At 47.2% G+C, this 26,336-nt stretch overlaps 2 protein-coding genes across 3 annotated transcripts in view; both read right to left on the bottom strand.

Annotated features, from left to right (window-relative positions):
* The window catches only part of cUnh11orf65 (chromosome Un C11orf65 homolog), a gene marked incomplete at both ends in the record, with an annotated part of 4,544 nt that extends 2,833 nt beyond the window's left edge, over positions 1 to 1,711 (bottom strand). The window contains 6 exons of the mRNA XM_084453901.1: positions 80 to 210; positions 368 to 577; positions 852 to 905; positions 1,109 to 1,204; positions 1,378 to 1,501; positions 1,677 to 1,711. Of these exons, the coding sequence (XP_084310027.1) occupies positions 80 to 210; positions 368 to 577; positions 852 to 905; positions 1,109 to 1,204; positions 1,378 to 1,501; positions 1,677 to 1,711 (650 nt within the window). The remainder of the gene's footprint in view (positions 1 to 79; positions 211 to 367; positions 578 to 851; positions 906 to 1,108; positions 1,205 to 1,377; positions 1,502 to 1,676) is intronic.
* An 11,439-nt stretch (positions 1,712 to 13,150) lies between these two features.
* Positions 13,151 to 26,055, bottom strand: LOC311327180 (uncharacterized protein). Of its 2 annotated transcripts, none has more exons than XM_084460214.1 (5): positions 25,764 to 26,055; positions 21,553 to 21,641; positions 20,972 to 21,317; positions 20,225 to 20,270; positions 13,151 to 19,632 (listed from the first exon to the last, which is right to left on the bottom strand). In XM_084460214.1, the coding sequence occupies exons 1-5, from the start codon at positions 25,889 to 25,891 to the stop codon at positions 14,158 to 14,160; spliced, it is 6,084 nt and encodes a 2,027-aa protein (XP_084316340.1). In that variant the 5' UTR covers positions 25,892 to 26,055; the 3' UTR covers positions 13,151 to 14,157. The 2 variants fall into 2 exon arrangements, with proteins under 2 accessions (XP_084316340.1, XP_084316341.1); XM_084460215.1 differs by having other exon boundaries at positions 21,553 to 21,638.
* Between the last annotated feature and the right edge of the window lie 281 nt (positions 26,056 to 26,336).

Below are 26,336 nucleotides of genomic sequence, written 5' to 3'. Positions count from 1 at the left end.
AGAAGAGAAGAGAAGAGAAGAGAAGAGAAGAGAAGAGAAGAGAAGAGAAGAGAAGAGAAGAGAACGTTCTTGGACTCACATTTGCGTCATCCACTCAATCTTTCTCCTCCTCCTCTTCCTTTCCACATCCTGTCTGCGCTGCAGCTTAGAGTAGTGGAATTCTGTCTTCCTATTGGTCTCCGCCGTGATGATTTCACCCAGGAGTGCAACCTAGACATGTGTTAGTGACATTTATAATATCATAAGGTGGAAGTAAAATTCAAACAAGGTGACCTCAGAAGTGTGTGGCAGGGACTAAACGCCATGACTGACTACAAGGGGCGTACAGTACATCCGACTTAACAGAGCCTCCCTGGTTCTGACCCACCTTGCCAGACAGCGGCCTCCAGCCATTGTTCTCTACCCGGCGGTACCAGCCGGCTTGGTTCTCCTGGACCAGGGGCCTCCCGTTGTGGACCTGCCGGGGCACAGGCCTCTTGGTGCCCGGGTGGGTGTAGTCCTTGGGGCTGTTGGCACACATGTCCACGATGGGGCGGTGGGTGAAGATCTTGTAGTAGATGGAGGGAGGGAAGGAGGTCTGGAGGAGAAAAAGAGATAGGGGAGGAGGAACACCTTACATGAGATGGAGGGAGGAGAGGTCTGAAGAGCAGGAGAGGAGGGGAGAGAGGAGGCTGGAGATCTTGTAGACGGAGAATCGCTAATAAACTTTGACCGATCGACTGATTAATGGATCGACTGAATGCCGATCTGTTGATCAGTTTGCTAGTTTGATAGATTGAACGACTGATTAATTGATTGATTGATTGACAAGTAGAATCCTATCTTGATCAACATGAATTCATAGAACTCACCCCTCCCAGCCTGAATCTGATGTAGACACCAGCTGCAGCATCTAGCATGTCCGCCTGCCACAACAACCATAAAGACACTCAAAACGAGAGACAATCATGGTGACAATTGTGAAAGGGATGAAAAGCTTGTAAATCAATGATCCTTCTCATGATCTCTTAAGTTCAGCCAACCTCCAACAATATAACTTAGGGTTATATCATGTAAAATGTGTCATTTTGTTAAAGTTATTTCAAACTACTAGAATCATCACAATGACCTCTCTGGGGTTGACTGAGTGCAGCAGCGTGCGTGGGTCTCCTTGGTTACGGATTAAGCTCACCAGGTGCTTGAAGTACTTGAAAACGTTTATGTCCTACAGGCAGACAGGAGACAGGTTTAGACAGGTGTGTGTGTGTGTGTGTGTGTGTGTGTGTGTGTGTGTGTGTGTGTATGTGTGTGTGTGTGTGTGTGTGTGTGTGAGAGAGAGAGAGAGAGAGAGAGAGAGAGAGAGAGAGAGAGAGAGAGATTGTGTGTTTGTGTGCCCACCACGTGTCTCCTCCAGGTCCTCTGTATGATGCTGGCTGATCGATGGTACAGTCTCTCCGGCTGGGGCTCCAGACCCAAGCTCTCCCCAGGACGAGAGCCCTCTTCTGGAGAGGCTGTGGGGGCACTGGGGGGGTGAGTGTGAGGAGGACGGTTGGTTGGAGGGAGTAGGTTGGCGGGGGACAGGGTTGAGGGGGTTAATATAAACTAGGGCGAGAAATACAGTAATATTATACATTGCTCTATATGCATCATCACTATACTGTATAGTTAGGAATATAACAGATGGTGAGGTGTCTTACATTTCCAGAGTGCATTTAATCCTGCTCTTCTCCATCTCTAGTGGATGCACAGATGAGTAGAACAGATCAAAGAATGTATTGAAGGTCCACTATCACCATGGACTAGGCCAACAGGAAGATGAGACTGGGGAAATTGTGGTCATGTCTCGCAGTAGCTCAACTCTGCCGCCCGGCTTGAACTTTCTCTCGATACAGCCATCTCCACGGCTCAGCCCGGTGGCACGGTAGCCTACTGACGATCCACTTTTTCCAGAGAGCTGCAAAGCTCCAAAATAAATATGATTGTCGGATCGTCCTTTGTAATGTAGTTTCGTTGGCTTATTTACAACAGCGGTTGCCTATAAGGACAGCAGCCCGGTGGAGGTAGCTAGGCTAGTTTTTGTGTTGGGACACGCAGGTTCATGAGGTTACCAGGCAACATGGGCAGACTTGCGCCCAGAACGTGGCGCGCTGGCGCTGTAGGCTGTTCGTTCGGGAATCGGGATGCACTCTGTAGCTCCCCAACCCAGAAGCTCTGCGGCGAGAACTTTTGGGAACACGGATATTCCTTGTGGACTCTTTTAGGGACACAACTGTAACCATTAGGCCTACATTTAATCTATGGAAGTAACCTATTTTAATGGGAACCATTATAGGGGAAAAAACTAAAGAATGGCATTACAAGCTTGGGAAACTTAGCCTACAGGCCTACCCAGCAAACACGCAACGTCAGGGAGACGTTCAGATCATGTCTTAATAACGTCCGTCGGTCCAGAACCCCGTTTGTACGTCTGCTGGACCCCTCAATATTCAAACGTCTAGTTTGGACCCCTCTAAGACGTCTGTGGACGTGCAAAACGGGTTCAATATCTGAACGTAAAAAAAAAAAAAATCATTCTGGCTCCTAATTGGATGTCTGGACGTCCGAAAAAGACAAAAAGGACATCTAAAAGACGTCTTTTAGACGTGGTTTTGCTCAGTGGGTAGGAACCTGCCCAGCTGGCACACGACCGACCTTCAACATTGAAATATAGTTGGATTAATGTCAGTCGTCGTTTCAACCTTGAAACAATATTGAATGCTCAATGGTTGAAAAAGGTTGATAAAATACTTATAAATCAACGTTGAAATTCTGTTGAAGATCTGTACGTTGATGTAGCCTACAACAACGTCAACATGATGTCAACCTGCCTTATAGCCCTTTAATGCACAATATGGGTAAAAAGTGGCCCAACGAAGGTTTTGCCTTATATATCTTTGCAATAAATTAATCTTATTGGTCACATCCTTATTTTGCGCTTGCACAAAGAATGAGATTTGAATTTCCTTTCATGGACATCCGAGGCACGGAAGAAAGCCCAGCTGGCACACAACCGACCTTCAACATTGAAATGTAGTTGGATTAATGACAGTCGTCGTTTCAACCTTGAAACAATATTGAATGCTCAATGGTTGAAAAAGGTTGATAAAATACTTATAAATCAACGTTGAAATTCTGTTGAAGATCTGTACGTTGATGTACAACAACATCAACATGATGTCTTCAACCTGCCCTTTATAGCCCTTTAATGCACAATATGGGTAAAAAGTGGCCCAACGAGGGTTTTGCTTTATATATATTTTCAATAGAATAATTATATTGGTCACAAATCCTTATTTTGCGCTTGCACAAAGAATGAGATTCGAATTTCCTTTCATGAACATCCGAGGATGTCCTATTATGGACACCGTAGTTTCTTTGGAAATGTTGGTACGGTGTATTGTGTTTTGTCTCCATGGATGTATTGTTTGTCTCGCACTAGCTGGACGTAGCTAGTATCTATATACAAGCTGAGCAATGTGCCAGTCATTCCTTTGTTGTTCAACTTTTGCCGCTACTTGTAGATGGTAAAGTTAATATATTGTTAGCTTGTTGGTTTTGCTTTTTTTTTTAACAGGCTACATCCTGGGTGGAAGGCTATTGTGCTGCAGATGAGGTTGTAGAAAGCTAAAAGCTGTTAGGCTACCAGCCGGCAGATTGACTGTGAATGCCTTTTCTGTAGCATTGCTGTATAGAAGTATGTCACAAAATGTGTTTGTGTGTGTGCATGCCAGTGCCACAAACACTTATTTTTCACATTATTGTTGGATCGATGTTGTTTTTATTTGCACAGTTGTCAGTGTTGCAACCCCATTCACTGCTGTTGTAGGCCTATGTGCATCTTGATTCTGATGTAAAATAAAATTGTAAAAAGTTCACGCCTTTCTTCTCCATGGCTACATGATTGAAAAGTAAGAATTGAAACAAAGTTGCAGTTTCAACAGCGATGCAAAGTTGATTAAAATACCTTAATTTACCCATGTTGAAAAGTAAGCCGTTGAAACAAAATTGGGATTTCAAAGTTGATTCACCTTTCAACACATATTCAACAGTGATTGGAAGACCTTAATTCACCCATGTTGAAGAGTAAGATGTTGGAACAACGTCGCGATATCAACGTTAATTCACCTTTCAAAACCTAATTCAACGTTGATTCACATAGTCACATGACGTTGAATCACCCGTGAATCAACGTTGAAATGCCAGCTGGGAGGGCTTAATACTATTGACTGATTAATCAAATGTATTAATGAAAATCACCACAGCACAACCTATGCATAATAGTCTAATAATGCATTTTATGTATACAGCGCTTTTCACAATAGTCACTCAAAATAGTTGTGGGGTTGGTGATAAAACTGGAGTGATCATTTGACAGAAATTATTTGCCTTTTCCAGAAATGGACAGAGACGTGATATTTTGTAAATAACTGGAATTAACTTTATTCACATACAGTACATGGAAATGAGCTGATGTGTAGGCATAAAGACTCATTCAGCAATTCCACTATAATTAGCCTACTGGTAATACATCTCCGCACTGGCCTGTGAGCCCCCCGAGCTCGGCGGGTTAGCCACGAACTTCACGCCGCAACGAGAGACCCCGTCTCTGGGTGGACAGCTGTTCAACTCGCCTGGGACCACATCTCCGCACTGGCCTGTGAGCCCCCCGAGCTCGGCGGGTTAGCCGCGAACTTCACGCCGCAACGAGAGACCCCGTCTCTGGGTGGACAGCTGTTTAACTCGCCTGGGACCAGGTCCCCTGAAGCTATTTCGCCTGGCTGTCCATCGCGTTGTTGTGAAAAGAATGAATACCACCTACTAGCAAACAAAACATGTTCAGTCACAATTATACTGTTAAAACTAAGATGCCTGGATAAAAAAAATATGTTTTCCAACTGATATATTTGATGAAAGTAGATTAATATGCAAGCCGATTTTCATTGCTAACTCAGAGCGGGGAGAGCCACGAACGCGTTTGCGTTTCACATCGGTTCGTGGACTACAAAAACGCGTCATTGGCGCCTTGTCAGAGGAGGAGAGGGAGGAGGAGGAAAATCAAAAATCAAAAAGATCAAATTTTAATTGTGTGTGTAGTGTGAGTTTGTCACTGCTCTGCACCTTTCATGCACTCTTAAGGAATTTGATGTATACAGCGTCTGGATGAGTCACATAACAGCATTATAGTGGCTCTGTTTGTGTAAGGAATCTCACCCAAAATGTATATCGGTGTCCAAAAAATGCACCGATATAAAAAAAAAAAAAATTGAACTGTAATGTGTCTGTGTGCCACTAGGGGGCGTCTGGAGACTTGGGTTCTGCTTGTTTCTTCCACCTCTCTCAACCATCTGAGGGAGTCTCCTTCAGATGCACTGGTTCGTTTTCTGTCCATTGGTTCAAGTCAGAAGAACACCTGCTGCTCTCTAGCCAGCTGTAACGTCTTGGCTACAGTTTAGACACCATGCTTTTTTAGTTAAAGTTAAGTTAAGTTAAAGTTAAGTTTATTGAGTTAAAGTAGTTTGTATGAGTCAAGCATCCTCCAGTTTGTATGACTCAAGATCTGTTTACTGCCATGTATATGGTTCACACCATACATTGGTAATCAATTACTGATGAAAACCAAAGGTTGGTATAGTTAAGATGTATATGCCTAGAATAATGTACACGTGATTTGCTGTGTTTCTGTTAGATATTGGCAAAGTTATTGATCTAAACAGGAGTTTGTTGTTTGAGAGCGCTGACGAGCGTTTTTCTCAATGAACTGACTATTCGTTTGGGATGATAATTTTTGCCTCGGGAGGATTCGAGTTTATTATTATGGCCGAAGGAGTAAATAATGTATTATTCCTTTTAATTTCATTCTTTGATCATTGTGTGATTGAAACCTTGAAAACAGATATTATTATTTACATTGACGTTACGGGGTCTGACTTGCCTTTTTGTCTACTGTGCCTATATTTACAGTACTTGAAGACACTTTGATGTTGTTCTGTTTAACCTCTTTTTGTGATAACATAGCTGTTTCCCATAAGTAGGCAGGGCGAGTGTTATAAGGTTGTCCTAGTTAGATTTGTATGCCTAGAATAATGTACACATGCCTGTGTAAAAATGACCTTGTCCCAGTCCATTCCTCTCTGTGTTTACATGGACTGCAATAAGCTCTTATAGGGCTACAGTATAATACATGGCAATAGACGGAGGCAGATACAACTTTTACAACAGTCTCCTTTGTATTAGTCTAGCAAGACATTCAGGATCTCTGTTTTTTATGTTGAAATAGCTAGAATGCCGGCAAAAACAGACAGTAATTATATCTGCTGCACAGCACTGGGTCAGGGCTGGGTGTTTTGAGGAGGAAGAGGAAGGAGGAGACAAATGACAAATACATGAGGGTCTCTGCACGGACACCAATTATTGAAAAAGTCTTAAATAAAAAAAAAAAAATCTTAATCATGGGTCTCTGCACGGACCCCAATTATTGAAAAAGTCTTAAATGAATAAAAAATATCTTAATCATGTGTCTGAACTACAAACAGTACAATGCCTGAGTAGGCATTACCATGTTTATTCTGCATCACCCAGGGCTTGAACTCACAACCATAGCCACCAAGGCAAGATCATGTTCTTGTTGAGCCAAGTGAGAAGCTCGTAGTTTGGCCTAACAAGTAAATGTCACAGCTAGATATTTACACCATTCAGTAGGAATCCTGCATGAACATTAGTAGGCCTACATACTGTGATGGGAATGAGTTGTGGGACTCTGGACTGAGCATGGATTCACTGATTGACTGAATTGATTGGATTGAACACAGGTGGGACAGATTTAGATGTAAGCAGACTGGTCAGGTGAAGAGATGCAAACAAGAAACAGTAACAGCTACAAATTAAAAATATTGTTAAAAATCATGTTGCACAGCAAAATGCCTGAGCATGCATTAGCATTTTATTCTACATTCCCCTGGGCTTGAACTCTTGTTGAGCTACCTTTATCAACCTTTTGAATTCCATGGATTTTACTCAACACGTAACTAGGCCCACTCACAACCGAGGTCACACCCTTGACCTTGTGATCATTACGACTTGTATTTTCTTCACAGCACTGCTACCCAAAGCTGAGATTAGCACACAACGCTTTGTTAAGAAACGCTTTCTGAACTCATTAGCAGACGATAATTTTGAAAAACTGATGAACACAAACATGTAACAACCCTGGAAGTGGGGTCTTTACATGTTATCGATCTAGTGGCCACTTTTAATACCAAACTGAGTGCTGCCCTTGACTCTGTAGCACCTATGGAACTGAAAAAGGTTGCGGCCAAACAGAAAGCTCCATGGAGGAATGAGGAGATAAATCAGCTCAAGAGAACATGCAGAAAAGCTGAGCGCACATGGAGGAAGACAAAGCTGCAGGTTCACCAGGATATTCTTCTTACGCTCAAATAACTTTATGTTCAATCAAAAATGGCGTCTGTATTTATGGCTCTTGACTATTAACAGAACACTGGTGTCTCTTTAAATCGGCTGAGTAACCAAAGCTCTTCCCACACTGGTCACAGTGGTACGGTTTTTCTCCTGTATGAACACGCTGGTGCGTCCTGAGATTAGTCACTACACTGAAGTTCTTTCCACACTGGTCACAGTGGTATGGCTTATCTCCTGTATGAACATGCTGGTGTTTCTTTAGATTAGTCCATACACTGAAGTTCTTCACACACTGGTCACAGTGGTATGGCTTCTCTCCTGAGTGAACACGCTGGTGTGTCTTGAGATGGTCCTCTCTAATGAAGCCCTTCCCACACTGGTCACAGTGGTATGGCTTCTCTCCTGAGTGAACACGCTGGTGTGTCTTGAGATGGTCCTCTCTAATGAAGCTCTTCCCACACTGGTCACAGTGGTATGGCCTCTCTCCCGTATGAACATGCTGGTGTGTCCTGAGATGGTTCTTTCTAATGAAGCCCTTCCCACACTGGTCACAGTGGTATGGTTTCTCTCCTGTATGAACACGCGGGTGTTTCCTGAGATTGTCCTTTCTAGTAAAGTTCTTCTCACACTGGTCACAGTGGTACGGCTTCTCTCCTGTATGAACACGCTGGTGTGTCCTGAGAATGCCCTCTCTAGTGAAGTTCATCCCACACTGGTCACAGTGGTACAGCTTCTCTCCTGTATGAACACACTGGTGTGTCCTGAGACTGGCCTCTCGCGTGAAGCTCTTCCCACACTGGTCACAGTGGTACAGCGTCTCTCCTCTGAGATCTCTAGTGAAGCTCTTGCCACACGGTCTTGGCTTGTCAGTGTCTCCTTGTCTCCGGACTGGAGCTGGGGTGAGGGGTGTGTTGGAGGTGGTGATAGGGAGTGATCGAGAGGAGGAGGAGAAGGAGAGAGTCTCTGGTCTAATCTCTCTGCTCCTCAGCAGAGTGACATAGAGGTTGTCATGGCTCTTCTTGATGTGCTTTTGGAGGAAGATCTGGGAAGTGTAGGAGAATGGGCACTCGGAACAGGAGAACACCTGAGCCTGGGACAACTCTGACATTAGTCCTACAAGAGTGAAAGATAGAGAGACAGAACATTAAAAAGGATTCTCACATATGTTCAAATTTAGTGATTACATGCTAGTGGGGGTAAACAACCACACTACAACTTCAGGTTGAGGAGAGAAGACAGGAAGAGATGTAAAAGAGGTTCCTCTGGCTGAGCTCAAGTGAGGAAGAGCAACAGGAGAGAGAGAGGAGAGAAAGGGAAGAGAGGAGAGAGGGAAGGACTGTAGAGGAGAGTGATACAGAATTTCTTTCCAATTAAATAATTGAGAGAAAATGCCTTGTTTCTTCAAATCATCAGACTAGTAGTCATTTTAACTTTTATCAAAAGAAAGATTCCCCTAGCACGACGCACATGTGTGTACATCAGCCAGGACTCTTCAAAACCGTTGAGAAGCCTCAGTCTCAGGTCTTTATAGAAATGCGTAACCACTCCAGGGTGGGAATTACACGACGGCCATGATGCCTAGGGCCCTATGATTTCTGTGATGCGAATCACAGAATTAGGTAATAAAAATGGAATCAACTGTAAAGCGGGGAATATTGCTGAATTTTCCATAATTTGGTTACAATTAATCAAATAAATATTAAACATTAACAGACATGGCGAAGAGAGCGTTTGTAGCCTACTATACTTACAGCCGCTACATTACATCCATCCATTACATCTTAAAGTCTCTCAACACCATTTAAGATGTAATGCATCATCCCCGACATGGGCGGCAGCAGTGAGTAGGCTAAACAAAGCGGTGAGCGCCGATTCGCCGGTAGAAGAAGACAGTCGATGCGCTGTGGATATAAAACATTTAAGTGTACAAATTTGCCTTTTATTTGAAAGGTGGGGGACTACAAACTGTAGCGACTTAAGAGAAAAGGCTTTCATCTTTCCAACGATGTGTTTACTTTGGTGAGTAACGAAACGGTTTTGTCTGTAGACTCGGACGACCTGGCCGATGAAGCGCTTTCATAGGCAAATTGCATTGAGAGTAACAGGGCGTTATCTGTATAGATATCGCCCTGGACCAGGTCTATCTCCAAGCCCAACATCACTTCCATCCTGGCCATCCATCCCTGGTACATTAAAGGACAATGTACCTGTACATTATACCTGTACCTGTACCATGTACAATGTGTCTTGATGAATCGCTAGTTGTGCTTACATAGAGCATAACTGTTGTGGTTTTCACATGCCATGATCTTTAGAAACGTCTTTCGAAACGAAATAGCTTCCTCACTTGCTCCAGCACTAATGCGCACAGCGCGCAATCGTTGCTCCAGCACGCTGTGCGCATGCGTGCTGGAGCAAGTGAAGAAGCTATTTCGTGTCTAAAGACGTTTCTAAAGATCATATTACAGAGGCATGTGAAATACCACAACAGGCCTATGCTCTCTATGTAAGCACAACTAGCGATTCATCAAGACAGATTGATGAAAACAACCGTTTCGCGGCAGAAAATAGATTTTTAGAAGCTGCATTCTCGTTGCCCCCACCACCGCCATTACATGGATATACTGGCTCGCGCTGGATTATAAATTTCTTCGACATGCCTCCGAACTACACCAAAGTGATCTCGGTGAGTCAAACGTCTTATAATATGTCGTAAATAAGGTCCAGGTTGTCAAAAACAAGCATTGTCCTTTAAGGCCTGCCCGGACTGGTTCAGTGTCCTGTTGCTCCACTAATGGAGAAGCCGTCTTCCTTCTGTCCCGTCCAAGAGGCATGTTAGCCCTTCAGTTTGTGACTGCAGAGTGACAGAGGGAACAACGTCCTGTACTGGTGATGAGGCAAAGGTCCTGTTCAGCATAGGCCTCTCTTCCACCAGCTCTACAACCTGCCAGAACAAAAACAATACTGTTATGACCACACATCAACACCAATATGTGGATAAATGGACAACAATCAGAAGACAGGTTAGATTTGACATCATTCCAAAATAAGACTGGCTGGATACTGATGGGGTCAAAGCAGTGGTGCCCTCCATCTGTGTGAAGATCATGGAAGATCTTAACGTTACCTTTGAGCTAACAATAACGGTATTAGTGCTACAGTGCTAGTGGAAAAACTCAGCCATGTACAGAAGCACTAACGCACGCCGGAAATAGAGCATACTATTTAATATGAGAACTCATTACAAGAAGGCAGAACGTAACGTTAGCGTCATTTCTTACCGGGGCGATAGCAAATACATAAATACTATGGATACACTGAAATACTTACAGAATATATGTTGCTGTTTAGTTGTTCTTTTTCAGAGGCGCAGTAAATTGACGGGAAAAGAGAGACTGGAGTGCGTCTATCGTTTTCAGTTTACATGAACCCCGCCCACTTGCGCTTGGCATTGGCACCGCAACGGACACTTATCTCGACAAAATCTACGCCAGCCCATGTATGACGCCAGCCAGACCCGTGAGAGTTCTTTCGCTGATACTTAAGCTACGCTAAGTTTTTGCATGCTGCAGACCTATCTCTCTTTATTATGTAGTAGGCCTATACGGAGCGCAGCTATTCAACGTAATATTTGAGTCTGGAGAGACTGCTTCGGATCTCGCCAAAGTTAGGCTATGCCGCTAGATTGGTAGTGGCACTTTAGCTACGTTAGCTGGAGTAACAACTTTCTATGCATGCATGACATTGTTGCATATTTAGCTAGGTCGTAAATCATATCATTTCTGGGGGCGAGTTCACTCAACTTGTTAACTTTGCCATCTAGCTAGCGAGTCTACGTTGCGCTACTATAATTTACGCAACCAGTTACAATCACATACAGACCAGCATCTACAGAGCATTGACGTTAGTTTCACTAGTCTTGGCTAGCTAACAGTTTGCTAGGTAGATGTGGAGGCTGTAATAGTAGCTTCTACTCGGCCTTGTATTGCCAGTGTTCGTTTCTTATTCATGTTCCCGCTGTGTCCAGCAGCAGACACTGGTGTGTCTGTCAGAGGGGACCTCAGCAAGCCCCTGTCTGCATTGGAAGTAATCAAGCTCATCCACCAAGAATGGTACGTGTCCTGCCAAGTGTCCCTCAACCCCTAGTCAATAGGCTGGTACTGGTTAATGAGATGACCGGAATATCATTTTCATTTTCCTGGTTCAATGGTGGAAACAGCAGAACATAATACTGTTAACTACTGTATGCAAGCACAGATTTACTTTTACACTAAGTAAGCTGTTCCCTACACGCTCTGAGAAGAAGAAAGGAGACCCGCTAGGCTTGTGACACACACAACACACGTGCAATGGGCAGCGACACAGAACACACACACACATATATGCTAAAGCGGTCACTGATGCAATTTGTCCTCTGCTAGTTCAACCCATCCATGCTGTCCTCCTCCAGGGGGCACCCAGGAGTAGTGGGAAGCCTCTCAGTGGTGTCCAAGGACCAAGCCCAAGTGCTCAGTCCAGGTCCTGGTCAGGGACAGAACTGAAGAGCATGAGCTCTTCTGCATGTTTTTTTTATATTTGGGTTCTATGTGGAGGGGACCCGAGTGAGCACAGGGAAAACAACAAGCAGCTGTTCAAACCATGTGACTACCATGAGTGGGTCTGCAGTCCACCAGGATCAAAACCTCACGGCACAAAAACAGTTTCTTCCCAACTGCAGCTGGCCTTATCAGTAAGAGCCCCACTGACACTGTATTATTTTGTATATCATTTTGTACTTCCTGTAGATTGCACTGTATGTACTATTGTATTAATTGTCTTTGCCACTGACATGTCTTGTAGATTGCACTGTAAAATATAAACCTGTCAAAAAAAAGTTTGGAAATTTGTGTTTGGTAAATCATATCTCTGTTACCATTATATTATTAGCATTGTATCTTATATAAGTGGAAAGCCTGTTAATTATCCTTAACAAGGTCCCATTTGTGGTCCCAAGTGAAATGTGCCAAATTTCCCTGCCAATGTCAGTTTATTTTCTGTGTTGGTATTGTCAGAGCCCAGCTATCACCTGCAGGGCTCGCTCGTGTGCCTGCTTAAGTGTGTGTGTGTGCTTGACTGTGTATGAGGATGCTTGACGGTGTGTGTGTTCACAGCATGTTCATATTAGTCTCTGGGTGTGTTGGTTGACATCATGCACTGCAGCTGTTCCAGATGACATCATAAAAACAATTTGCTTCGATGATCCACTCGGTCCTCGGTCACCAAAAAAACATCAGGTTTTCCAAGTTATGTGGCTTTATAATATCACACCATGGAAAATGACCACATAATTCTACCCTTCCATTTGCTATTCTATTAGTAGATAGAATAACAATTCTACTCACTATTGTAAATGGGATACAGTGAGAATGCCCTCTGTAAGTAAATGACCAGCCCCACCTAGAATCTTAGGGAGAGCCTATTGTGTTTGATATTGTCAGTCTAGCCCTCTTCACAAGGGCTGGAATGTGGTCTGGTCCGTCTCTGTGTGGGAACTCTGTTGTTGTCAGTCACATAAGACTAGCGAGGTAGACAGGCGTGGTACTGTATGGTGAGAGTCAAAGCAACACAATGACAGCATACAGCGGTTATCAGCGCATGGTGATGAACACGCTGAACACTTAATAAATGTACAATATGCTACAGTTTATTCTTAAAGCTCATCTTTTTTGGGGGGAGAAAAATGTTTTTGATCTGTAAACCAATAGTTTTACTTCACTAAAAAGTAGTGAAAACTTGAAACTTAAATTACCATCAACATTTTCAAACCTGTTAAAAGCACAATACACATTTCATGAGTCTTCAAAAATACCTGAAAGGAGATACCAAGACATTACTTTGCCTTAAGAACCAGAGCCTTCAGACAAAGTCACCCTGCTCATCATAGTTTTACCATCCCGAAGATAGTGATAACTCAAACAGCCTTTGAAATGCAACCATAGCCTACAGCAGCCCTGGGGCTGAGATCCACCTCGCCCAGACAGTTGGAACCATATACGGTCAGGTCATTAAGCCATGTTCACATACAACAGCCCAGACAGTTTAAAGCAGTTTGAAACAGAAATGGGATTTGTTTTGTGACTGCCAATTTGGAATATTATAAATTCTAAAACTGCCAAGATTCAACATCAAATCTTATGTACCGGTGTCTCGTCTTGGCTGTTGTATGTGAATCCGGCTTTACACATTTCCACCTGAACCCAAATAGTTATCAGAGTTCGAAACATGAGAGGCCTGTATCCAAGCAACCTGTGGCAATATCATGGCAAAACAAACAGCTGAGGTCACCAGTCCATCTGGCCAGATGATCTTACTACTGTACCAGTACTAATCTCCAAGTTCCACCCAGCATATGTTGTCCTTTGATACATGTTCACTGTATTGAAGTGCCATGAGTCCGAAGTCACTTTTGGAACATCTGTGTGCTAGTCAACCTATTGAATCCTTTACCAGTACTTACTGTACACACCTGGTATTGTTCACTAAAGGTGTGGTTTTGTTACAGTGCTGTCAATTCCACAGTAGGAATCTAACTTATTACAGATAAGGCAGTCTCTCTCTCGTTCTCGCCTCGTCTTGTCTCCCTCTCTCCTTTCAGAATGAATTAAGGAGAGGAGAGAAGGAAAGGAGATGTGGAAAGGAGACAAGCAAAGGAGACCACTTTTAGAATACAAAGTGTCCAGTTCACAGTTCCGTCTCCTTCTCCTCCTCGTCCCCCTCTCCCCCCAGGCAGTACTCATCGTCCGTGGTCGTGTTGGAGCTGGCGTCTGAGTCCGAGTCCTGGTCCTGGCCCGACTCATCAAAGGCCGAGAGGCTGGAGAAGTAGCCCCTGGTTGGCAGGTGCCCCCTGGTGGTCTGGCTGCCCGCTGAGAACGTTGGGGAGGAACGGGGGGATCGGGGGGGGAAAGACATCCGTCGGGTGGCAGGGGACCACGGAGGGGAGGGAGGGGGGGTCAGAGGACCCTCTGTGTCCCACAGGAAGTGAGAGGAGTCTAGGCTAGAGGGGCCTGTGGTGGTGACGGCGGTGGGGGATCGACCCGTGACCTCTGAACCCCAAGTACTGGATCTAAGCAGGGATCTGGGGAGAGACTTGGACTTGGCCCCACTCCTGAAGTCGCTCCTGGACGTTACCCAATCACCTTCGCCACTGTAATCATCCCAGGTTGAGACCCCTCCAAAGGTCATGGCGGGGTCGGGGAGTCCGGGGAGGTCGTTGGCGCTGGCAACGCGGGTTCCCGTGGAGATGCGTCCAGGACCAGAGGGTCGGGAGGAGAGCACGGAGCTGACGGAGAACGACCTCCCCGCCTCCAGACCATACTTCAGGTCGGCACAGGAGGAGAAGGAGGCCAGGCGATCCCCGTCCCAGCCTCTGACCCCTGACCCTTGACCTCTCACCTCCTCTTCCTCCGCAGGCTCGCAGAGAGAGGTGGCCTTTCTCCTCCCCCCTGTGGGTGGGAGTACCGGGCTGAGGAACACACTGTCACTACCCCACTCCTCTCTGCTCGGGGGCGAGGAGGGGGAGAAGAGATGGGTGGCGGTGACTTGGCGATCCGGTGAGAGGAGGGGGGAAGAAGGGGACATTTTGTGACCCAGGGAGGAGAAGGGGGACTCAGGGTTTCTGGGGCTGGCTGAGGACCCTCTACACGTGGGGAGAGTAGCAGGGAGGTCGGGGGCCCAGGGCTGGAGCCCGGCCGGGCTGCGCTCTCTACAGGGAGGAGGCTGTCTTGACTGACACTGGCCGCCATCCAGCCTGCCATCCAGTCCACCATCCATCCTATCATCCAACCCGTCACCCTCAAACGGCTCAGAGTGCAGCGGTCCAGTAGGACTGAGGTTCGTCAAACTTGGCAACGGCCCGCTCTCCTCCGCAAGCTCCCCTCTGAACACGCCAAACTGTAAACGCTCATTCTTAACGCTCTCTGCCCTCCTGTCACTCGGTTCTGTACAAACGGGGACTCCGTCTCCTCCTCTCTCACCTCTGCTCCACTGGGCTGAGGGGGGCTCGGGAGAGATCTTACTCTCTCTCCCGCTCTCCTCCTCTCCTTCTTTGCCCCCCTCGTCACCAGGGACGGCACCAGGGTCGGAGGTCGTCGGAGACGCCCTCTTTCGGCGGCGCGCCGGCAGCGTCTCGTCGTCGGAGCGTTTGACATTGAACGTCTGCTTCAGTCGGCCGATCAGGTCTGTTTTAGTCGTGCCGCTCTGTAGTTTCCCCGTCTCTCTCTGCCCTCTCTCCGTCTCACTCGTGTCTCTTTTAGACTCGGCGGTCTCTCTCTGGGTGCTGCCAAGAACGCTCTCCCTCTCCGTCTTCAACCCAAACAGCCCTCTCTTGGAGCTCTGGGTCGGGGACGGGGCTGTCACGCTCTTCCTGTCCAACACCGGGACACTGTCTAGGCTGCGTCTGGACGTCGGCGAGAGCTCAGCGGCGCCGGACTTGGTGCCCACGACGACGGTGCCGGCGTGAGGACCCAGCAGCGCCGTGTAAGAGCGCGCCAGCCGCACACGGCTGGTGGACCCCGAGTAGGAGGAGGCCTTCGGGATCATGTAGACCAGCGTCTCTACAACCGTGACACAGGAGGAGGGGGGCGGGGAGGGTATCTCCTCTACCGCTGCTAAGGGGGAGGGCTGAGGGCCCACGTCATCAACGCAGGCCTCTGTGCGAGATGGGTGTGGAGCGCCGCCATCTTGGATGACCCGACTGGTCTGTGCGATGTGGTAGTTGTTCTGCGCACTATCGGTCACCGTGGCAGCGACCTTTGAACCGTCCTGACCTGACCCAGTCCTCTGTTGGGAGAGGGGGGGTGAGTAGGGGGAGACGGGGGGTGACATGGGGAGGGAGTAAAGGGGTGACATAGGGAGAGCGTTATGGGGCGAAGTTGGAGGTTTGTAGGGTGAGGTTGGGGTCAGAGTTGAATGTGTGACCTCACCCTGAGGTGGCGAGTTAGCCTTGAGGTCCCAGTAGGGCGGGGAGCTGAAGGGAAGCTTGCGCCCACTGCATGTGTCCGACGGGAGGGAGAGGGGGGCAGCAGAGCACGGGCGGGACGTCCTCTCCTCTGACTGCACCCTCTGTGGCCCCCCTGTAGTCCGGCCCTTCTCCAGGGGGTTGAAGGTGTACCGCAAGGGCCGGTCAAAGCTGCTGGAGAGGACGCGGCGTTCGTCCCTCTCTCTCTCTCTCTCGTTCTCCCTCCCCTCCGTCTCCTCCCTCTCTCTCTGCGCCTCTCTGTCTACCCTCCACGCCTGCAGGCTGGAGGTCCTGGCCCCAGGGGGGGAGAGAGGAGGCACGGCCCGGGAAGGGCTGCCTGATCTCAGGGAGGCGTAGATGGAAGGCCCCCCCACATTGCGGAGCGGTCTGGAGGGGGACAGGGGGCTGGTCAGGGCCGGGGGGCTCTCAGACGGACCAGACTGCCCCCTGGGGGTGGTATCGCAGCGCTGCTGCTCCACTGAGTTGCGCCAAGTGGCCCGCCCTTCTATCCCCCTCCCTTCCGCCAGGGGGCACTGTTTCCTAGGGGAAAGAACCAGGCTGTCGGTGAACTTCCTCTCCCCGAGAGGAAGGGAGTTGCCCTGGGGAAGGAGGAGGCTGGAGGGGCTGGGGGAGGTGGTGGTATGGTTGGTGTTGGAGGGGAGAGGTTGCGGAGTGGGGGTCTGGGTAGCTTTAGAGGGAAGTGGTGGCCTGGTGGAGGTGGGTTTAAGGTGGAGAGGTTGAAGGGTGGAAGAGGAGGTGGTTGTAGGGGAAGGTGGAGGGTTTGTGGAGGTGGAGGTCTTTATGGAGATCGGTCTGGGGGCCGAGGTGTTGACGCTGAAGGGTTTGGGGGTGTAGCTGGCCAGGAAGAAGGATCTTGAGGCGGGGGTGGGGGTTCTCTTCTCTGTGGACCTCTGACTAGAAAGAACAGATGAGGGTGTTGGGGACTTGGGGCTGGTTGGAAGGTAGTCTTGGCCTACGGAGGTTCTGCCAGGGGATGCTCTGTGGATGGAGTGGGGTCTGCATGGGAGTACAGAGTTGAGGCTAGTGCAGAGAGAAGCAGGGGTGTTGCTGGTCTGAGGTCTGGTGGAGAGGGAGGTAGAGGTGAAAGATTCAGAGCTCTCGGAACTGAGATGACACTGTGCAGTATCAACAACGTTGGACCTACAGGGCCTATAGTCAAGGCTCGTCTCTGGCCCGGTCAAGTCTACAGTAGAGCCGCTGAATGTAACGGGGCTCCAAGCGCTGCTGATCTTAGACCTGTAGGAGATACCGGACAAGCTGTGGGACTTCCGAGACAGTGGGTCAGCAGGGCTGGGAGCAGGAGGAGTCAGGAGGGAGGTGTGTGAGCACTGGTCTGGGAGGTCCTGAGCCTCGCTTGTTTTGAGATGGCTGGTCTCTACCTGGGTGTCTCTAAGCATGTGGTTGAGGTTATTGTGGGGAGCTGATTGGCTAAGGTGGTTGTTTATGCTGTTGATATTGTGGGGGCTACAGCTTGTGTTGCTATTTGTAATTTGTGGGCCTGGATCATTCTTTTTGGTGGAAAGGAATGAGTAAAGGGATGTGTTGTCTTTGTTTGTGTTTTTATTTATGTTGTTGTTGACGCTGTTGGTGGGGCTGAGAGGGGAGCAGGGACTGTAATCACCCTCCTCCGCGTGCTTCCACCAGTAAGTGGAGCCCAGCATGGTGCCTCTGGGAAGAGAGCGGCTTTTTGGGAAGTCCAGGCGGCCATGTTGGGAAGTTTGAGAGGAAGTGAGGTCAACCTCTTTGGTCCTACTCAGGTCAGATCTCTCTGAGGAGGAGAGTCCCTCCAGACTGCTGGCCAGGATGGTCTGTTTGTCAGAGTAGGATTGAGTGGGGTACGCCCTGGAGGTCTGGGGGGGCCTATAAGAGGTGGAAGATGAAGAGAGGAGGGATTTCAACCGTTCTTGTTCCCTGTCATTGGGTGAGGTTGGATGAAGGTGTGGTTTTTGTGACCCTGGTGCTCTGTCATTAGTCAAGCTGGACAGAGTGGGAGGAATTGCCTCCGAGTGGGGGCAGCCAATGTTGGAGTTCCTCCAGTTGGAGTTGAACCTTCTCAAAGAGAGGAGAAGGCTACTGGTGATGGGTTTGGAGCTCAGTGATGATGGTTGATCTCCATGATGACCAGTTTGGGACATCTTCCGGTGCACATGCAGTTGGAGAGAGAGGGGGGAGGTGGGGGTTTGAGGCGAGGGGACAGGAGAGGAGATGGGGGAGACAGGGGTGACAACACCCTCTTCTTCCAGTCTGTTGTCCAGTCTCCCCCAATCCACACCCAGAGACTTAATCACGGGACTGTTTGTGGGACAGTCCAGTTTTAAACTGTTAGGATTCCTCTCATTCAGCCAGCCCAAGGTGTCTCGACTGTTACCCAGGGAAGGAGCCCTCTCCTGGACTTGGGATGCTAGGATCTCTCCACTCTCTCCAGCTGGCTGGTTCTGGGGGTCAGAGGTTCTCTCCTGAGGGCTGCACAATGTTGAAACCCTTCCCCCCTCACCCACTTCCTGTTCACTGCCCTGGGCTTCTTGCTCGGCCTCCCCCGTCGCTGTGCCAACCTTCTTGTGGCGTCGGAAACGTCCGCTCCAGTGTGGAGCGATAACAGATACCATGGTGGAAGACAACATGGCTGATGGAGGCTCAGCTGAGCTGGTGGCTCCTGAACAGTCCTGGGTTACGACCCTAATATGCCTGGTATTCAAATATTCCTGTGACCCTTTACTATCTACCTCTGATCGGTCCGTGTCTGTGAATTCAGAGGCCACAGATGCTGACACTGTGGTAGGGTTAGTAGGCTGTGTGCCTGTTGTTGTGGGTTCAAGTCTTTGACTGTCAGTGGTGGTAGGTTCAAGTCTTTGAGAGTCTGTGAGTTCAGGAGCTACAGGCACTGTCACTGGGGGAGGGTCAGCAGGTTGTGTGTCTATGGTTGTCGTTTCAAGCGTCTGTTTTTCTCTAGGTGTTCTAGTAACTCCAATGTCAGTAGTCTGTCTTTGCTGTCCAGATGTGGAGTCCGGCGTGTGTTCGTGAAGAACTCTGGCGTCCCGGTCTCCTGTCAAGCATCCACTTCTTGTTGGTAAACTTCCGACTTCCTCTTCCTTACAGACAGGATGTGATGCATTCGTCAATGATGAGAGGGGATTGGCTGGCTCAGTGGGGTCATGTGGCAGGAATCTGCTATTGTCCTGCTAAGAGACAAGAAACGCTCGAGTCAAATTAAGTTTAACAGTTAGAGCTGGATTAATACGGTAATCAAGTGTCTTTCCATAAGCTTTGACAGGTTCAATCTTGAAAAGGCCAGTTTTAAATCTTCTGTGGAGGCATTTACAAAAACAATAAAGCCGGGCTTAATGGTTTTCCTGTGTCAACAAACAGAATCCTGCCTAATCACTTACACCACCTATACAGGTTGTGGTTTCAGCTGTGGTGACAAAGTGCTATGATGATTGAGGAACAGAACTCAAAATGCTTGGGCGGAGCTAGGCTCCCGTTTCCATGGTTACAGTTATTAAGAGGTTTACTCCTCCTGACAAACTGGTTGCATTTGAGACAGGACTCTCCCACAGAACACACTACACCCCTGCTGTTAAAACAGGAACTAACAATGTGTTGATTTTAGATTGAGATGGCATTCACGCAGTATACTAGCATTGATTATGTAGTCGTAGCAAGTGTTATAGAGATGCACTTTTTATTGGGATGTCATTTGTTGTTGTTTGCTGCATGTGAATGTAAAGCTCTCTGGACTCTCAGCCTACAGTGCAGTCTGGTGTTGCGTACCTGTGAGATCCGTGGTCCAGGGGAGTCTCTCTCAGCCTCAGAAAGGCTGGTAGAGAGAGGGACAGAGAGAGTGTTTGTTACCATCACTGCACATTTACATTATACAGCATCAAGATTGTCTTAGGATATGTAATAGCAATCTACAAGTTATTGTAGATTTTGATAATATCCTATGTAAACCGGAGCTAAACGTGACCCTTGTTGCGTCCCAAACAATGTTTCACGTGAATGATTCCACAACCAGGAAATTAAACTCTCAGCTGGGACAGGATGTTCTGGTCACACAATGGCACAAAAGTGTCTGAGTGGAAAGGTGTGTGTCTGTGTGTGTGTGTGTGTGTGTACATGTTCCTGAGAAGTGCATGAGAAAAATGAAACTGTCTGCCACCCGGAAACACACAGGCATGCGCGCGCGCACACACACACACACACACACACACACACCCAAGTAAATACACACTGTTAATGTTTTTAAAGGAAACATTAGAGGCGACAAATGTTCCGCCTTCATCAGAACAAAGAACAACAGGCTCAGCAACATTCCATGTCTAGATTTTTCCCACCCCCTCTCTGATCTATATTCATAAGAGCTGCTTTCATTTCTGACACACACTTCTTTACGAACACACACACACACACACACACACACACACACACACAACCCCCCATTCCCCTCAAACACACTACACACAATACTCTTGCAAAATCCCAGCCACCACTAACTTCACCCTCACACTTCTCTCTCACCTGTGTTTAGCACAGTGCTCTTGTGCTGTCTGCGTTGCTCCTGCTTGTATAGGTTCTGCAGGTCTGGGTTCTGCTGGTCTATGTTCTGCTGGTCTGGGTTCTGCTGGTCTGGGTTCCGCTGGTGTATGTTCTGCAGGTCCAGGACCTGTCCGGTCAGACCTACTGGGTTCGGGCGGGTCCAACTTCTTTTTGTATTTGAACGGGACAGGAAGTCTCAAAGACAGGAAGGAGGTCAACTTGCGCCGACCAGACTTCCTGTTCACAACCTCAGACCGACCGCCACCACAACTGTAGCCCTCCTCCTCCTCTTCTTCCTCCCTGTGTGTGTCTGTTCTCAATAGCAGACCTGGACACACCAATCAGATTACAGCTTACTGTACTAGTCAGACCTGGACAGACCAATCACATTACAATATAGCAGACAGAGCCAGCACAGTATTACAGCATTCATAACTCATTCTCTCCTGGTCCATCATTAAAACAATAGATTAGTACAGCACAGGAGGAATCATTAGTGGTAACACACACGGCTATGAGACACGGTGTGTGTGCGTGTGTGTGCGTGTGTGTGTATTTGTCACCTGTGTGTGACCGGTTGGCTCCCTGGTCAGTCCTGGTCTCTTTGCCATGGTGACCCAATGCTCCACTATGACTCCCATCCTGCTGTCTCCTAGGGAACCGCACACCAAATAAACAACATTAATGGTGATGATCAGGTGATTCAGTCTGATTCTGATTTTACATATGAATCTGATTCTGCTTCTGAATATGATTCTGACTCTAAATATGATTCTGATTCAGTCTGATTCTGATTTTAAATATGAATCCAATTCTGCTTCTGAATATGATTCTGATTCAGTCTGATTCTGAATCTGTATCAGAGGCCCTACTTACACCTGGTATTTCATGCTATTCGTTTGCAGATACAGAGATACTAAGTATCTCTTTTTGTTTTCCGCATCTGTGCATTCACCTACAGTACAATATAGGTGGCCTGCAACCAATCAGGATTGAAAGCGGACAGCATTTCCTCACAATTTTCAATGAATGTTAATAGGAATTAATGTTTTGCCAAAGCTGCTGCATTTACACTCTGGCTTATGGGACTCAAACTACCTCCAGTGGTGGTTTGGGCCATCTGGTCAAATTCAGATTTTAATGCGCCTTGTATGCACTTTTATAGTCTTCAAATGTAGATAGAGCCACTACTGTGTGAATAAAATCGATATACCTTTGTCTATTAATGGGGTCTCAGATACTGACTCGGATTCTTGATGAATCTGATTTTGAATCTGACCACTGACCAATCTGATTCAGATTCAACATTCAATCCAGCAGTCAGACAGCTCAAGGACCAAGAAGAGTACTGTACCTACAGAAGTTTGCAACTGTGTCTGTTCACTCTCCTCTGAAGAAAATTATCTGTGATTGTTTTTCCCAGGATTGATCAAGCTAGCCTATGTGCTAAGCTATGTTCCTGCCTCTGCATCAGATAGAAAGCCACTAAATTAACATCTTCCCCTTCTCTCAACAATTTCTCACACTCCCAATTGCACTTGTGTGCCAATACAGACACACACACATGCGCACACACACAGATACACCCTTCACTCTCCCTAGAGTTGCATTAACAACTCAGTCATCATGTTACACAGCAGCTACCATAGGTAGCTTTCACACATCTGAATACATGTCACTCCCTCTTTCTCTGTCTCTCTTGATCTCCCCGCCTCCCACATTACCCTCCCTGCTAGTGGACAGAGGCTTAGGAAACAATGCTAAAAACATGCACTATCTCACTCCCTCTTCCTCTGTGTCTCTCTGTCTCCCTCATACCCCTCCCTTCTGGACAGGTGAGCCAATCTTAAAATAATCAAAACATCCCAGGATTAATCTCTAATCAGTGATAATCTAGATATTTTACCCTTAGAAAGATATTGGTGAATGAGTCCCATTGTTTTACAGCCCTGAATTTCAAGTCGAATGCTAGGCTATCCCCTCTCTCCCCCTCCCCACTCTTACCAGCCACACGCGCACACACACGCACACACAATCCCTCGCTCCTGTGCTATTGTGACAATCCTCTTTTCTCTCCCTCACTCCTCCTTGCCTATCATCAAACACATGTTCTATTGTCCACCCTACTTGTTCTCATTCTAATATTCAGCTGTTTGTAGTCTTACGGTTTCGCGCGTGCATGATAATCAACTCGCCCACTCGCTCGCTGTGAATCTAGTCTGTACAGTGACCTGCTCTATTCACACATGGGCTCAGTCAGACATTAGACAGTATTGTTACAAGGAGGGGAGCTGGGAGGGTAGTCTGACATTTGTGTTATAATAAATGAAGGAAAGCCCCGGCACTCACGAGATAGACATAGTCTTCAAAACTTTAATGGGCAAGAGTGAACGTTTCGGCCTTAAGCTGAACATCAGCATCGATGGCCGAAACGTTCAGTCTTGCCCATTCAAGTTTTGAAGACTATGTCTATCTCGTGAGCGCCGGTGCTTTCCTTCATTTATTATAACACTTCAATCAATCAATCAATCAAAGCTTTATTTGTATAGCGCATTTCATACCCAGAGGCAACACAATGCGCTTTACAGAGAACAAGGGAGGTGGGCATACGACCCACTCTCTACATATTCCAGAGGGAAGCAAAAAAAACAGCAATCACCCGGGGGCCAGATAAGTGAGCTGTAAAAATTCTTCCCTGACCCCTCTCAACAAGGCGATCGAGCAGACCTGGCACCCGTGGCACCCGACTTCACCTGGCACCCGTGACTGCTCCAGATTAATTTTGAGTTGTGTGCACTCGTATGCTTTTTTGGACATTTGTGTTCTCACAGATCCTCTGGGCAGTGTAAAAGATAAGTTCAGGTGTTCAGTGCGTGTGTGAAAGGGGCTTTTGAGGGTGTGCATGATTTGCATCAGAGTGTAAATGTTCAGTCCTGTTCTATTGGTCTCATTACAGTGGGTGAACCAATTCAAGGCTCACCTGGGAAGTCTCTACCACCAAAGGACCAAGTTCTCATCCACAACCACTGCGTTGTGCACATATTAATGTGCACAACCTACTGTAGTGTAAAGAAGCACTCTGCCCCTGTGTCTCTGAGCTGAGGCTGAGCTCACAGGACAGCCCTGCAGGACTGTCAGTAATGAATAATAATATGGCTTATCACTGTGCAAAGTACAGTGTGACACGTACTGTGGCTCTAAGTATTAGTCTGTGTCATCTGATTACCTGTCTGCTTCTCTTCCGCTGCCTCTCTCTTCTCTCTCACTCTTTCTCTCCCCCTCTTTTTTGGTCAGGTTGTTGGAGCAGCTGTAGACTAGAGCAGCTGCAGCTACACCCTTCCGCCAGAGCCTGCCATTTTGGCTGTACTGTCTGTTCTCCGTCATAATAGATCAACATGTGACTGAAGGCCAAATTAAACACACACGGTCACACGCACATACCCACACACACACTCTCTCTCTTTCTCTCACACACCCACATAGACACACACACATACTGTACGCTCTCTCTTATTCTCTCTCTCTTTCTATGATCTCTCTCTTCACTCTCCCTGCTCCTCATCCCCCCTCCGGTAGGCAAGAGGAGACAGGTCAAAACAAACATGACATTAATGTGTCAATGTCAACAAGCCACACACACACTCATAGACACACAGGCATGGTGGTGATGTCAGAGTCATTAACAGAGCCAGGTCAACATAGCAGACAGATGTGCCATGCCGTGATATAAGAAGCGTGGGTGAGCTCATAGGAATCACTCACTGTGACGTCCCTAAATTATATGAAGGCCTGTGTGGTTTTGACCCAATCTGTGAAATAGTCGTGTGTGCGGGAATGTGGCATGTGTATGCAAATGTGTGTGTGTGTATGTTCTAATAACCTCCTTGGTGTGTGTTTCACTGCGTCACTCACTGGTCGTATTGCTTCCAATCCGCCGTCCCTCAGTTGCCCAAACTGGGTTCAATCTGTCCTCTGACGCATGCTCTATGGCCTGACCACCTCTCGTAAACACCATTTAGCCAGCTCTGAAAAGCTAGTAATTTGGTGGGTGGTATAATATGGTATACTGAGGAGGGAGTTCAACCAATTCTACTCGACATGTGCACTGCACAGCAGAGGGTGTGTGTACAGATATGGCAACACAGTTACATAACGTGGGTGTGTTAACAGCATTAACATTAATGTGTTACTCAACCATTATAAAATTATTTATACCTCAGATAGCTTCCCTTTACAAGGATTTCGTTTTATAATAGGCCTAGCTGATTAGTTGTGCTCGGAATCCAAAGCCAGTTGTGCCATACAGTCAGTCCACCCGCCTAAATACCGAACATTGTCAGTGTTTAAAGATCAGAGACTTGTTGACCTTTTGTTGACAGCTCTTCTGGGGTTTAGTTAGAGTTTTGTTGCATGCGTGAATTCTGCTAGCAGTCGCCTTGGTTACGTGTATGTTCATGCAGCATGTGTAAGCTCGTATATTGACATAGCCTATCTTACATTAAGCTAATAACAGCTTCTGGAGAAAAGGCCGTGCTATGCATAGCCTATTCTATAGCCTAAGTCTAAAAGCCTGCTAAAAGCAAGTTCATCGAGAACTGGAAGAATTGTAATCTACTCTAGGGCTCGCTAGCCTAGCCCAGTTCCCTACTGAATATGTATTAAAACGTCTTGTTAAAGGTTGGCGTTTGAACTACTAAGCCAACAAGGGCAAAATGTAGACCGCCTTAGAAATTAAAAGCAGTCTAGTTAAACAATCTAAATAACACAGACCTACCTAGTTGTGCAGCTCTCTTCCGCTCTCGTGCCCCGTGCGTTCTCTAGGAGAGCCTGCGTGAGTTCTGCCTCCCCTCTGTCCCCGCCCGGGATTCTCAGCTCCGAATACGCCGCGTCACTTGTTGACATCGTTTCTACCTGGCGGAGCCCGTTTGGTTACTCTCCGTTAACCCAGCACGGCGCGACGGGGAGCCTTGACACACTGCCGTTAAAAATGTAGTGAGAGATTTAACTGCAACACATCTCCGACATTCCAGAGAGCAGTCGTCATACCTCGGCTTTATTATTCCTGATCGTTGTCTCACCCATGGCCTCACCTGCCCCCTCCTTCAGTGCGCAGGGTCCTCACTAGAGCAACGGACCACCTTCTGTTCACAGTTACCACACGGAGGCCAAAGGGCAATGAAATGTGTTTATCTATAGCCTAGTGGTTACCGATTAAGCCGAGATAAAGTAGAGCTACCTGATAGTATGATAGGCGAGAGGTTGCCTATTCATTTGTTCGTTCTTTTGAAAGAGTGGGCTACCATACTGTAGCCTACATTCAATAGCGTAGAGCAAATGGGTTAGGCCA

Source organism: Borostomias antarcticus (assembly GCF_949987555.1).
Source record: "Borostomias antarcticus genome assembly, chromosome: 2".
NCBI lineage: Eukaryota > Metazoa > Chordata > Actinopteri > Stomiiformes > Stomiidae > Borostomias > Borostomias antarcticus.
The sequence above is the reverse complement of the archived record's forward strand: the minus strand, read 5'-3'. Positions and strand labels throughout refer to the sequence as shown.